Source organism: Lepidochelys olivacea, assembly GCF_965140295.1.
Source record: "Lepidochelys olivacea isolate rLepOli2 genome assembly, chromosome: 10".
In the NCBI taxonomy this organism is placed as follows: Eukaryota; Metazoa; Chordata; order Testudines; family Cheloniidae; genus Lepidochelys; species Lepidochelys olivacea.
The window spans coordinates 34,317,898-34,331,550 of record NC_140420.1 but is presented as its reverse complement, the minus strand read 5'-3'; the positions used below and the strand labels follow the sequence as shown (position 1 = coordinate 34,331,550).

The window sequence follows — 13,653 nt, the reverse complement described above, 5'->3', positions numbered from 1 at the left end:
TACTCTGGGTGTAGCCTGCCTGCTGGGATCTGAGCGCTCCCGCCAGCCTGTGCACAGAGCAACAGCTGCTTACCCATCACCATGCCCATATTTGCAACCCCTGGGCTAGCAGGATGGAGCTAGGGAAAGTGACAAAGTCCAATGGGAATAGAAGTTAACCCCGACCTGTGGCATGCAAGCGAGCAGTGAGCCCAGGGGAGCAGGCTCACCATTGCCCACTGGAGCAGCAGCCGGGGCAGGCTCGAGAGAGACGGCTTGGAGTCGGCCTCCATCACCTCTCAGCTCCCCCAGCCCCCCTGACCCCACTGCCCATCCTCGGCACCACTGAGTGCTGCATTGAAGATGGCTTCACCCCTGGGTATATGCCTCTCTACCAGTGCAATCCATGGGGATGGATTCCTCTCGGAACAGTGCCTGCTGGGCGGGCCGAGCCTGCCATGTGCCGCGGAAGACTGTGAAGGCCGATCAGATGCAGGGAGAGGGCTCCAGGCAAAGCCCTCGCTGTCTAGGGAGCATGTTCCCCTGAATGCAGTACAGATGCAATGCACCTTATCGGGGTCCCCTCTCCTCAGGGGGGAAGGGGGTGCATGACTGCCTGCCCAGGCTGCCTGTCCCTTTTAGAAAGGGAAAGAGGATTGCATGCTTTTGCTGCCTGCTCCCCCCACAGCATAGCCAAGGGCTCCCCTGTGCCCGTCCAGGATGCACTGGGGTCGCCCATGTTCACTTTTGTCCAGACCTCTCTGCTTTTGAGCCCCATGCGGGGGGTGGTTCCCTGGTGTCTGACCCCAAGAAAAGGCTCCCGCTTGTGTCCCCTTGCTGGGGGTTCAGCATGAAAACCCTAGCCCCGCAGCCCCCCGGCCCTAGTCCCTGCTCCTCGAAGCCAGCTGCCATTTGGCCTGCAGCTTCCATGGCAGCTGCTCATGCCTGTGTGCGGGCCTGCGGCAGGGGGAGCCGCTCCCCAGCCGGGAAGGGGTCTGGGTCCCCTGCTGGACTGCCTGTGCCTCTAGGGCCGCCTCATTGCCACGTCTGGCTGCAGCAGCCGCCGGTGCAAAGCCTCCAAAGCAGCCCAGCACCTGGCCACGTGTGTCTGTATGGGCACACGTGTGTGTGCGTCTGTGAGTGTCTGTATGTACACAACCAGTAAGCGTGTGTCTTTCTGCTCTTGCAGATGAGGGAGCGTGAGGTAAAGCTGTGGGACACACGGCGATTCAGCAGCTCGCTTGTCTCCGTCACGCTGGACACCTCCCCAGGGTAGGAGCGCGGCCCCCGGTCCCGGCGTTGGGGGTGGCGTGAGGGGACGTGCTGCTGATGGTTACTGGGGTGGGGGGCTCTGAGCTCGGTCTGTGCCGTGTGGGGTTTGGTTTGCATCTGGCCGAGCCAGGAGGGGTGTTCCCAGTGAGACGTGCCCGATGTAACAAGGCAGCCAGCCCCTTTCCAGGCCTGGGGTCAGAGTCCCTCCAAGCCCGGAAGCTTGGGCCTGGGTGGGGGATGATCAGCCCCAGCTGGAAAGGGGCAGGCGATTGCCTGATGGACTGACAAAGGTTGGGGGAGCTGCAGGAAGCAGGCTGGGCCCTGTGGCAGGCTCTGGAGCTGGGATGAGCTGCCGGAGCAGGAAGGGGAAGGAGTGTTGGGTTGGTGTTGAACCGTTGGAGTTGGGGGGGCACAGAAGATGGTTGGTGCAACCCATGAAGGGACCTGAGCAGACTCTGGGCGTGGTGTTAGCCAGGCCAACAGCCCACCCCTGTGTCTAGAGCCCCCTGCTGCGAGAGGCAGTGAAAATGCGTGCGGTAGCTTGTAAACTTGGCGTTGCTGGCACTGGGCATGAGCGGATGCTGGCCGCTCTCTGGGAAAGCCCCAGTACTCCCAGCCCCCTTCGCTGACCCACCCCTAGTGCTCCAGATGTGCGATCGCTTCCCCTCTCCTGGCAACGCCCGGCTGTGTGGGGTGAAGAGTGGTTTGCAGTCAGATTGTCCTCCATTCCCTGAAGCCAGCTACCTGGCTTCTCTCCCCTTCGCCCCGGGAGTGGCTTATGTAGGACCACGAGGTTCAGTCCGACTGGAAGTGCTGGAGGACGTGCCCAGGGATGATGCCCACCCCTTGCCCCCTCTGTTGGGAATGCTGGGCAGGGTCGGGGAGCCCCTGCTCGAGTCACTGGTGACCCTTGCACTTGAGTGGCACCAGTGGGGGCACTCAGCCGGGGGAAGGTGCTGGTGTCTGGGAAATGCAGGGAGTTGGATGTTTGGAGAAAAGGAGATTCCATGGGGCGAGTGAACCAAACCGCTAGCTCCCTGCTCTGCTCTCTGTGTGGGACTGTGTCTGCCTGTCACCCAGAGATGCGCGCGGTGACTTGTGTCCCACTCTGTTTCTGGGGCCGGCACTCTGGGCGTGACGCTAACGCTGCACACGCATTGATTTGGGGCACACATGGTGTTTGCTCAACCCCTGCTTTTGTGGGCTGTTTGGGAAAGGCATGTTCATGGCCTGGGTGGGTCAGCGCTCCCCAAAAAAGCTGTGAAGACGGCTATGCCATCGGGACCGCAGAGGTGACTGTGCTCCCTTCAGCCTGGCGTGACCTCTCCCACGCTAGGTTGGATTTATGGCCTTACAGAGAGCAGCAATTAGAGAAGGAAGTTCATCTGCGGGGGAGAAAAATCCACCCTGAAGGGAGGGGCTAGGGAGCTCTTGCCCTGCCCCCAAATGAGGGATTGTAGCAGGGCTGGTCGGTTTCCCTTTGCTTGTCAGTTGCACGCTTGGGCTCTCTGTGCTAATGAGAAGTTGCAATTTCTGAGTTAACACTGGGTCCATTGAGCAGACCCTGCCTCCCATGCAATCTCCTTGCTACCCTGCTGCTCTGTCCTGCTGGTGCGCAGGGCCATACATGGGCATGGGGCTGGGTCCCATGGGTTTCAGGAACATCTCCGCTTTCCTGGGTGACCATCTAGCCTTGCAAGGGCTGCTGATCTGCTCTGCTCCCATTGCTCCATCACCAGCAGGCCGTGGTAATGGCTTCCTCCCTGTCCTTCTGGCTGAGCTGTCAGATGGGCACCCTGTAGCTCCTTGCCTGTAGATCCAGGATTTGTTCCCCTGTTTGAAGTTGGAGACGGAGAATCAGGCAGGAGCGTGGGGGGTTCCCCTGGGTACACATCTGAGTTTATTTCTCTATCGCTTGCTCACTCCGAGCCAGGCCTCCCAGGCCATGCTGGGTGCTCCTCTACACCAGGCTGCTGGGGAGCTAGGTCATGGGTGCTAGGCAGGCCGAGGCATCTGGCACCATGCCTCACCAATCTCAGCCCCTGCAGGGACCATAGTCCAAAGGTGAACAGCCCGGGTCCTACAGGAGGTCAGATTGATCCTGTCTGGCCTTGGAATCTTGGCATGGATACAGTATCTCCCCCTCCCTCCGCTCCCCATGCTTAGGATGGAGCTTGGGCCTGAGTGTGCTAGACTCTGCCATCTTCAGTGGCTGGAGGATGGCCAGCGTGGGGCTGCGTCTGGATGCTGGTCAGTACCCGCCCCGCATCTGGGATAGCAATGACTGGGGCTGGCTGCAGCAGAGGGGAAAGGTAGTGTGTCCCTGGGCAGCCCCCAGTGTACATACAGCTGATCACTGCCTGGCACAGTGCCCATTCCAGGAGAGGTCAGATGCGCCTGTCGTGCGTGGGGGGAGCCAGGGCAGACTCGGCTCTGGCACCGGGGGTGGGGTGGTGAATTGGCATTGCAAGGGAGGGCGGCTAGCTCAGCCCCCTCTCCTCCCCCATGCTGGCAGCTTTCCGCCAGCACAGCACAGCGGCAAGGGCTGCCATCTGTCAGGAAGCTCCTGACACAAGCGGCATAGGATCATCCTACTTCGTCCCCTAGCAGTGGCTCTCCCTGCTCCCTCCCTGCATCTCCTGGGCACAGCATTGCTGCCTTGGCCAGGATGGGAGGCAGCCCTGGGAGCACAATGATTAGCAGGTGCCTTGAATGAGGCATCTGTGGGGATTGGGAGTTGTGAGGAAGGCATGGCTGGACTCTCCCTCCTGTTGACAGGCGTTTGGGGTGCATCCATCAGTCATCACTTGGCATGGGTCACCTTGGGAGCTGCCCCCGTTGCTCTTCAGGAAGAATGGGCCCTTGGGCTGAGCTCTCCCCTGCCCCACCGTGCAGGAGGGAAAAGGTGGGTGCAGGGTAGTAGGACTTGGGCTGTTTGCTGTGTCAACCCAGTGACCGTTCCTGGGGGCTCTGTCTCAGGCTGGACACTGGTCTCAGGTGATCTCGCTCTCTCCCATTCATCTCTTTCACTTCCCATCATTCTAACTCCCCCGCACTACATCCCTAGTGTCTGTTCTAGGCAGATCTCACTGCAGGTGCTTAAAGGGGATGACGGGAGAGGCTGCACAGCAAATCATTCCTTCCCTGAATTCAGGGGTCAGAAGTATGGGGGTTGCTTGCCCAGGCTCCACCCACAAGCCAGGGCACTCGAGAACTCAAGCTGCCCCTCACAGCAAACCAAAGATGGTCTCTCCTTTCTTGTGTGCTTTGATCAGCAGTGAAATAGCTGACACATAAAAGGTCATCATTACACTTCAGAGTTAACATTCATCTTTAAATTAGCTGGGTGCGTTCGGTGTTGTGGGTCTCATTGAGGAGCACAAGGCTTTGGGTTGGGGCGCCCAAAGGTGGAGGAAGGTTAGATCCAAAACATCCACTAATGCTTGAAACAATCAGAATAGCTGTTTTGTGCTCTATGGGTCTGGTGGGCCCTCTTTCTAGACAGCCTCCCTTGGCGTGCGAGGAATGGCGTCTGGAAGTGGAGAATCATTCTGTGCGACTTAGAACGGGTGGAAACGTTTGGATTTTGGCTAATTGAGTGAGGATCCCTGTCATTGTCAGAGCCAGCTCCGCCGCTCCCTGCAGGAACACAAGGGGGCGCTGGGAGGGTGCTGACTGTAGGTGCCAGGCTATAGGAACGGGCACCACTCAGGTTGATCTCGCCTGCTGCCTGGAGATCTCCTGTCACCCCCATGCTGGCGTCTCCCGCCCCTTGGAGTGGCCAGAGGAAATAGCTTGGCGAGAGAGTATGGCACCGAGGCTCCTGCTCCGAGGGGCCTCCTGGCTCCAGCAGGAGGGAGGGAAGGAAATGCCCTCCAAAATCACACTGAAGCCCATAATTTGCCAGGTGTCTGCACAGCCCAGCAGGAAGCTGGGTCCTGGCACACGGGGCCAGAAATGTCAGGAGCTGCTGGCTCAGCCACCTCACAGCTCAGCCAGCGGCTGGAAGATGCTGTTAGCGAGGCCTCTCCCCAGTTACCTCCTGGAAAGCACCGCTTCCCTTGCAGGCTTTTCTGTGCTGCTGGGGTGGCTGGAACCTCTGCTCCCCATGCCCAGCATAACTGGGCACCCTGCTATTGCTACTGTCGCTCAGCTGGCTGCCTGGCATCCTCCTTGCACACCCTGGGGTGCTTCCTGCGGGCACCCAGGGGTGTCACATACCCGCACGCACAAGGGTGCTGGGCACTGCTGTCTTTTGTGTATTCTATTGCTCAGTCCTTATTCTATAACACCCCGTTGAGAACTCACATCCCAGTAAAGGATCGCTTGTTTGTGTCAATTGCAGATCTGGCTAAGGAGCTCGTCTTAGTACAAGAAATTTGCATTAGTAAAGATCTCTGAATGTTCCTTTGGCTGCTGACCCCAGAAATCTGCCTCTGCACCTAAACCGATCCTTGTTTCAAGGCCCTTTAGAACCACTCTGGATTTATGAGCCCTAGCAATCCTCAATCCAGACCCGCTGCTGCTGTGCAGAATGGATCTAATATCTGTACTTAGAATCCAGCAAGCCCAGTGCACAAAGGGCGAGGCCTCCCCCAGCCCTTGCTAGTGTGCACACGTGGATTGCTAAGGAAGGCAGCTGAGGGGCGGGTTGGAATTCAGCTTCTAAATTGGATCCAGAAGTGCCTTCCAGCTCCATGGCTATGTTTTTGCAGGCTGGGATTATTTTGGCTGCTGGGCTTTATCTGCACTGGAGGAATGTGACTGGTAGGCTGTGTGCACGGCTCTTATCTGTGTGTCACTTCAGGGGTTCATAGGGGCACAGCAGTATCGAAATCAGAGGTGATAAAAAGAATTGGAGGGAGGGAGCAGTTGAGAGGTCAGGAGGCGAACTGATTAAAGAGGGGTAAACCAGGGGCTCTGTCCCCCCGGGATGCACACTGCAGAACTGAGGGTGGGACGGGTTTTTTTTAGAAAGCAGTGCAGTTGAGCTGAAATAGGAAGGCGAGATTCCATTCCTCCCTCCCCCTCTCCCTCTAAAACTCTTTGAAATGACAAACCAGTGCAGGGTTTTGGCTTGTTACTTGCAAATGTGATAAGCAAATGCTGTTTTTCTTCTGCTGAAAACCCCCAGCTTAAGACCCCTCCTTGGGCTGGTGCTGGGTCCGCGGTGCCGAGGGCTGAGCAGACAAGGTGCTAGCTGCAGTCAGTGACTGGACTGGAGGGGCCTCCGCGTAGGTGGCCTGTGATGGACTGAAGTGGGGGGGGCTCACACAGCTGCACCCACTTTGTGCCTTCAGGGAGCCAGCTTCTTGGCCTGCCTGGGTTGCCCGTGAAATGGGATTTGGTGTCTCAGCGTAGCGCTGGCTTGTCCACGTCACACCACTACCTCACGCTGTGACCTGTCCAGCGTCTCTGCTCAAGAGTGGCCAGGGCTGGGCTAGCAAGGGCTGCGGGTCGGGGTTGAGGGGCACTGGCAGAGCTGTGTGGAGAGCCCAGGGCTGGGCTAGCAAGGGGCTGCGGGTTGGGATTGAGGGGCACCAGCAGAGCTGTGTGGGGAGCCCCGGGCTGGGATAGTGGGGAGTGGGGCGGGGGGCTGCAGGTTGGGATTGAGGGGCATCGGCAGAGCTGTGTGGGGACTCTATGACTAGCATGCAGTATCCAGGGTGTGAGTGTTCCATGGATTGATGTAGTAATAGCATTGTGATATTCACTGTCATATTGTCTATCCCTTTCCTAATGGTTCCTAACATTTTGTTAGCTTGTTTGACTGCCACTGCACGTTCAGCAGATGTTTTCAGAGAAGTATCCACTACTCCAATATCTTTGTAGAGTCATAACAGTGAATTTAGACCCCATCATTTTGCATGTACAGTCAGAATTATGTTTTCCAGTGGGCGTTACTTTGCATTTATCAACATTGAATTTCATCTGCCGTTTTGTTGCCCAGTTTTGTAACTCTTCACAGTCTGCTTTGGACTTAACTATCTTGAGCAATTTTGTATCCTCTGCAAACTTTGCCACCTCACTGTTTACCCCTTTTTCCAGATCATTTATGAATATGTTGAACAGCACTGGTCCCAGTACACATCCCTGGGGAACCCCGCTATTTATCTCTCCATTCTGAAACTTCACCTTTTATTCCTACCCTTTGTTTCCTATCTTTTAACTAGTTACCAATCTATGAGAAGACCTTCCCTCTTATCCCATGACTTCTTACTTTGCTTAAGAGCCTTTGGTGAGGGGCCTTGTCAAAGGCTTTCTGAAAATCCAAGTACACTATGTTCACTGGCTCACCCTTGTCCACATGCTTGTTGACCCCCTCAAAGAATTCTAGTAGATTGGTGAAGCAGGATTTCCCTTTACAAAAAACATGTTGACTCTTACCCAACAAATCATGTTCATCTATGCATCTGACAATTCTGTTCTTTACTGTAGTTCCAACCAACGTGCCTGGTACTGTAGTTAGGCTTACTCACCTGTAATTGTAAAATCGCTGTGAGGTGGCTTTGAGTTCTTTAGATCACTCATCAGGTGAGCAACAGGACAGCCACTGTGTCCTCCCAGCCTCTTTCCCTCAGGGCAATTGGTTCTCTTGTGAAATTTGCTGGAGTCTCTTCCTCCCAAGTGAAGATCCAGGTGGGGGCAGGTGCGTTCTGGGTGGGTCCCTGCTCTCTCCCTGTGCTCTCCTTGGTTCAATTATTGCTAGCTGAGGAAAATCAGCTGGAATTGCCCTGCCTCTGCAAGGCACAACAAGGAAAGTGCCCCACAGCCCTTTCCCAACCACAGGGCCCAGGATGCCTCAGGTGTGGCCCTGGTTTATGAAGTGCCTTTGGCTACTGTTAACCAGGAGGCCACAGGGACAGGGGAAACCACAGTTGAAAGGTCAGTTCATCTTCAGAAGCCACCAAGTGAAGAGACCCCATCTGTCCACACTGTCTGGCTTCACTTCAGGGCTAGTCACTGGGAGTTTGGGGCAGTCACTCTGGGTGGAGGAAACAGGAGGGGGCCAGCCTTGCCCCTGTGTGAAGTAGGCCAAAGCTCTTGGTGCCCAGGGAGTGGCCCATTTAGTCCCCTGGGCACTGTCTGTGTGCTCCTCTTGGGCAGAGGGGAGCATGTGAGGCCAGGAAGAAGTGACTGACACCTCCTTTAGGGAACCAGGAAACCACTGCCTAGCACTGCCAGCCCTCTCTGGTTCCTTGCACCGGCCAGAGAGTTTGAGGAAGAAGTGAGGGGGCTAACATTAAGCGCAGCTGGCTCCCTCTAGGACTTGGTCCTGTTCTGTGGGGTTCCAGGCTGGGCATGGCCTGAGGGCAGCCCAGAAACCCTCCTCGGGGCAATGGCCAGAGGGGGCCGATGAGTTATGCGCTGCAGCCTGCTCTGCATACGACTGCTTTTCTCTGTGCACCGGTCCCCAGGAAGCTGGTAGGTGCTGGCTGGTAGAGCGGGGCCCAGCAGGCAAGGGAGCACTCACTAACCTAGTGTCGAGCAGCATTGGCGTTGGGTGTGTCTGTTCTGCTAGGGAAGCGGCTTGGAGGGGAGAAGTTGGCGTGGGCATGGCGGGTGCTGGGAAGCTCTTATTTGCTTTTGAGGGACGTGTTAAGAGGCCTCGGCAGGGCCTGGAGAACAGGGCTGGGTTTCACTGTGCAGGAGCTCTGCCAGGCCTGGGACCCAGGTGTGTCACTGCTAAACTTAGCCCTGCCATAATGGGGCTCGAGGAAGCCCTACATGAAGCTGGGTGCCCCATGGCTCTGGGTTCCAGCTGGGTGTCTTGTGCCCCTGGTCCCTGAGCCCACCTGCTTGCTCCCCCAGCTGCCATTCCTTGGCTCTCATGTTGGAGCACAGGGGCATGCTGGGAGCAGATGTAGCTCTGCTCGAGGTGAATCCATGAACAGGGCAGGACCCAGGGCCCGTCACAGCTGGAAGGAAGTGACTGGCCGGCTGCTGCTATAAACATCCTCCCTCCAGCATGCGCGAGGCCTTGGATGGCTCAGCCTCTGGCCCCTGAGTCGTGCTGGAGCTCACATGCTGTAGCTAGCGCCGCCAGAGCCCTGCTGGCTCCGACCTAGCCTGTCTCCCGGGGGCAGGGCAGGAGTCCTCCCTGCGCTCTGTTTTCCGGTACTTTGTCCTAACAAATTGACTCATGCGCTGTGGTGTCTGCCTTCGCCCTCGGGAAGCTCTGTGAGCCTCCTGCTCCGGGTGAGAAAAGCTCTGCTAGATTCAGGGCCTGCTGACCCTAGATGCTGGGAATGGAGCCTGTTACCTTCCTGCCTCCGAGCTCACTGGCCCCGACCTGGAGGAACAGGGAAGCGCTGTCACAGGCCAGGCCCAGTAGCTGGGACGTTCTTGTGTTAGGGGATGCTCCGGCCCCTCCCCTGCCCCCCAGCCTAGAGAGTTCCTTTCCCATTGTAAAGCCAGCCTCCCTCGCATCAGCATCGCAGCACCCCCTATTGGTGGCAGCACTGGGCATGGTAGCACAGCCCCCTGCTCTGGAATGGAGCCCAGGCCCTGGTGGCTCTGCAGGCAGAGATTGGGATTAACCCTGGGAGAGGGAGCAGGCGGGCACTGCAGGGCCTGGAGCGCCGGCTGACTTGGCGTGGCTCAGGTTTTCTTCTCCTCCCTTCACTCCAAGGCAGCTGATGCAACAAACCAGCTTCTGCCCTGATGCAAGTGTAGTGTCTTAACCGCTGCCTGACCCGCCACAGCCCAACTTCCTGCTCTCCCCTTGGCCCTGGCGCTGCCTCACCCAAGGTTAGTGTTGGCCGGCCTGCTCTGGTACAAAGGGCTCCATAAAATGTGGCCGGGATTAGCAGTTAGTTTGGCAGAGTGGCCAGGTCTGCCTGCACTGGCACACGCGGCCTGTTCCCTGCTGGAAGTCAAATGGCCTCCGTTGCGCTGGGATCTGTCAGGATAAGAGGGGCTGCTCCCCACTGTCATGCAGCCATCTCTGGGGTGGAATGCAGCACAGCGTTCAGCTTAGCCCAGGAAATGAGGGAAGAGACGGTAGCCGGGGGAGTTTAGGGAGAGGGTCTTTGTCCAGGTCCCTGGAGTTAATGTCCCTATTCCTGGGGGAAGACTGTGGGGCATTTTAATGGCAGTGTGTGGCTGGGCCCTTGGTTTCATAACTGTGGTACTGCCCCCTCCCCCATCTGCTCAGGGCAGGGAGTCAGCCACAGCCGTCTCTGCAACACTGAATACCTAGCCTGTTAAATCCTCTTCTGGGAGCCAGCCACTGGGTACTTGCGTGGGGAGGAGGGTTTGCCCCCAGCAGGGTAAGGACCAGCGTGGTGTAGAGCTGGGAGCAGAGCACCCCAGCACTGTGGCACCACTGGCAGGAACTGGGGAGGGAGGGGGGGGTTGCCATGACAGTCCTGGCTGGTGGGAGGCTCCAGGTGCGGGAGGGCGGCCTCACCCCGCAGATCCATGGGTCCTATTCTCAGTGCAGGTCTGTCCTGCCTTCTGCTGACCCAGGACTCCCTGCTCTCCGGCCTGCCTGTGCGCTGCCGCTGCTAGGCATTTCCTCTTGCGTGGCAATGCGGGGTGTATGGGCAGCTGTGAAAATGCAGGGCCTGTGCGTAACGTGACATCAGCAGCCCCCTAGGGGAGAGCAGCTCCTTGTCTCTCCCCCCCGCCCCGGTAACTCAGGGGGCTGTGAAACACAGCAGCCCCTTCTTGTGGCTAGAGCCCCGCTCTCTGCCTGGTCTGGCACCAGCTGAGTTGCAGATGGCTTGCTGAGTGAAAGCAGTCAGTGTGGCCCAGCACCAAACCTACCTGAAGCCAATATCCCTGCATTCCAGTTTGGCACCTGCCACTCGCTGGGAGACCCCAGGGCCCCTGGAAACAATCAGGGCAGCTCAGAAACAGCATTAGGAGCAGCAAGTTAAAGAAAATCGTACACTCAGAAAACGGGGTGAGGGAGCCTGCTTTCTGCCTGGCAGAGGGTGCAGTTCCAGGACTCGCCCAGGTCTGGGAGGTGCAGCAGATAGGAAGTGAGATGCCCAGCCGGGGTCTGCCGTTCATCAGCTGCTGTAAAGGCCGCGTTGGCAGGACTCGTGTCTCAGCTACACAGTTCTCTTGCCTGGGTGTTACCAAACCGGAGTAGAGAGCAGCGCGCTGGGTTAGGGCATCAGCCTGGGGACCACTGCCCACTGTCTCCACTGCCCCAGTGTGCTAGGTGCTGCAGCAAAGCGCTTTGGTGTTCAGTGAACTAAGCGCGGGTCCCCACTGAGCTAGTTCCTGTTCTGCCTGGCACTTAGGGGCAGTGTGGGAGCTGATTCATCTTCACCCATCTCTCCCTCCTCAGTGCCCGACTCCCCTAGCCTGCTGGCTGCCTTTGGCTTTCCAGTCTGAGGGGACCAGCCTATGCTGGCGGGGCCTGCCCAGGGCAGTTCTGTGAGTGGCAGGGTGGGAGGGTCGCAAAGGGCTCACGGCTTGCTGGGCCTAAAGAGAGCTGCTTCCACTGCTGGCAGACAATCCTCCAGCTTTGGACAAGCCAGCTGCCCCGGTGGCTTTCTACTGACAACACTTCTTGCTGTCCTGGGGCTGCAGATGTTCAACCCCCGTGGAGCCTGGCGCCCCCTTCCTGCCAGGGTGGTGGCATCTGCAATCGAGGGTTTCTAAATCCCTTATGGACGTGACACCTTGTCTCCCTCCCTGGCTTTGCCCAGTGGCCCTTGCCTCACCCTGTCTCTGTCCCTTGGAGCAGAGAATCCCAGCTGAAACACAAGTCAAGGCAGGAGCTGGGGAAGGGGTGTGAATGGCAGGACTGTCCAAGGACAGACAGCGAAGAATGGGCCTTTCACGGGCACCAGCGGGTGCCGCAGGTCAGCAGAGCTGTCGGAGCCGCCTCCCGAGTGGAGCTGCGCTCTGTGCTCCTTTCCGGTCCATGCTCCTTTGTCTGGCTCCAGCCGGCTCCCCCGCGTAGCACAGCAGCCGCTGGGGCAGCCTGAGTGAGCTCTTAGAAGTGGCCCTTTCCGCTCAGCAACTCACTTCACAGCTTCCACTGCATAGCCCCAGCCGCGCGGGAGCCTCCTGCCTGAGCGGCCCGACAATGCATGTGTTGAAGTGAGGAGGGTACAAAGCGAGAGGTGTCAGCCCTGCCCTAGGACAGCAGCTCCTTGCAGCCCACTGCTTTCCGTGCCCCTCGGTCCTTGCAGTCAGGGGAGTGAATGAGAGTGGGTCTGGGGCACTTCTTGAGCTGGGAGGGGGGGCTCGACCCTTTTACAAAGGCAGGGACGCAGCTCGCGCTTGCTCACCGGGGGCTTGCGAAGCACCCGCACCCCAGGATAAAACGCCCAGCGAGGGAGAGGGGGAGAGCTTGTGTCTTGGCATGTAATTGGGGGAGCTGTGGCCCTCAGACGGGTCTGAGTCTCTTGCAACTGGACACAAATTAGCATGAGCCAAAGTGACATTAATCTTTAGTGAGCACTGGTAGAGCAGGGAGCTGCAGAGCAGGACTGAGGGGCCTGGCAGAGCAGGGGGCAGGACTGGCAGAGCAGGGGGGTGCAGGGCAGGACTGAGGGGCACTGGCAGAGCAGGGGGCAGGACTGGCAGAGCAGGGGGCTGCAGAGCAGGACTGAGGGGCACTGGCAGAGGTGGGGGAAGGACTGGCAGAGCAGGGGGGTGCAGGGCAGGACTGAGGGGCACTGGCAGAGCAGGGGGCAGGATTGGCAGAGCAGGAGGGTGCAGGGCAGGACTGAGGGGCACTGGCAGAGCAGGGGGCAGGACTGGCAGAGCAGGGAGCTGCAGAGCAGGACAGGGGCCTGGCAGAGCAGGGGGCAGGACTGGCAGAGCAGGGGGCTGCAGGGCAGCAGTGCCAGAGCTTGTCCCTCTGGTAGGTGTTGGCCTGCGGGGAGTGGGACTGGGCTGTCTCTGCTCTTTCGAAACATTGGCCCGGCATTAGTCCTCCCCGCAGAGGTCCGGTTGATCCTCATGTCAGGCATCCTGCTCTGCTCAGGATCTCTCGTGGGGAGTGAGCCCCCTGCTTTGCCTCTGGCTCAGCCCGTGTGAGCTGCCTTGCTTGTTCCTGCTGCCCTGAAATGTTGTATTGTCACTGCTGGGAGCCAGGTTCCCCCGGGGCCCCGGCTGTGCCTCTCCAGGGTGCAGCCCGGTGACTGCCGGGGCAGACTGGCGAGGGTGCTGCCCCCTCGCCTTGCATGGGAGGAGCTGCTGTGCGAGGGCGGCTGGATGAGTCAAGCAAGCAGCTTGTTTAGCTCCTGGAGGAAGTAATCCAGGGGCGGCCAGGAAACTCAGCCCAGTCATTAGTGCAGCCGGCCCAGCGGGAAGGGAGCCGTGCTGAGCCGGCTGCTCTGGCCGACACGCCCAGGGCAGAGCGCCGCCACCCGTGCTGCACGCCAGCAGCTCAAGCGCGTGGCCGGCAGCTGGGCCTGGCCTGTGTCGGGT

General features: G+C 58.6%; 1 protein-coding gene across 1 annotated transcript in view; it reads left to right on the top strand.

Annotated features, from left to right (window-relative positions):
* Window positions 1-13,653, top strand: part of CORO7 (coronin 7) — a 205,703-nt gene that overhangs the window by 75,754 nt on the left and 116,296 nt on the right. Inside the window, exon 9 of the mRNA XM_084640902.1 lies at window positions 1,169-1,251. Coding sequence (XP_084497028.1) covers window positions 1,169-1,251 — 83 coding nt within the window. The remainder of the gene's footprint in view (window positions 1-1,168; window positions 1,252-13,653) is intronic.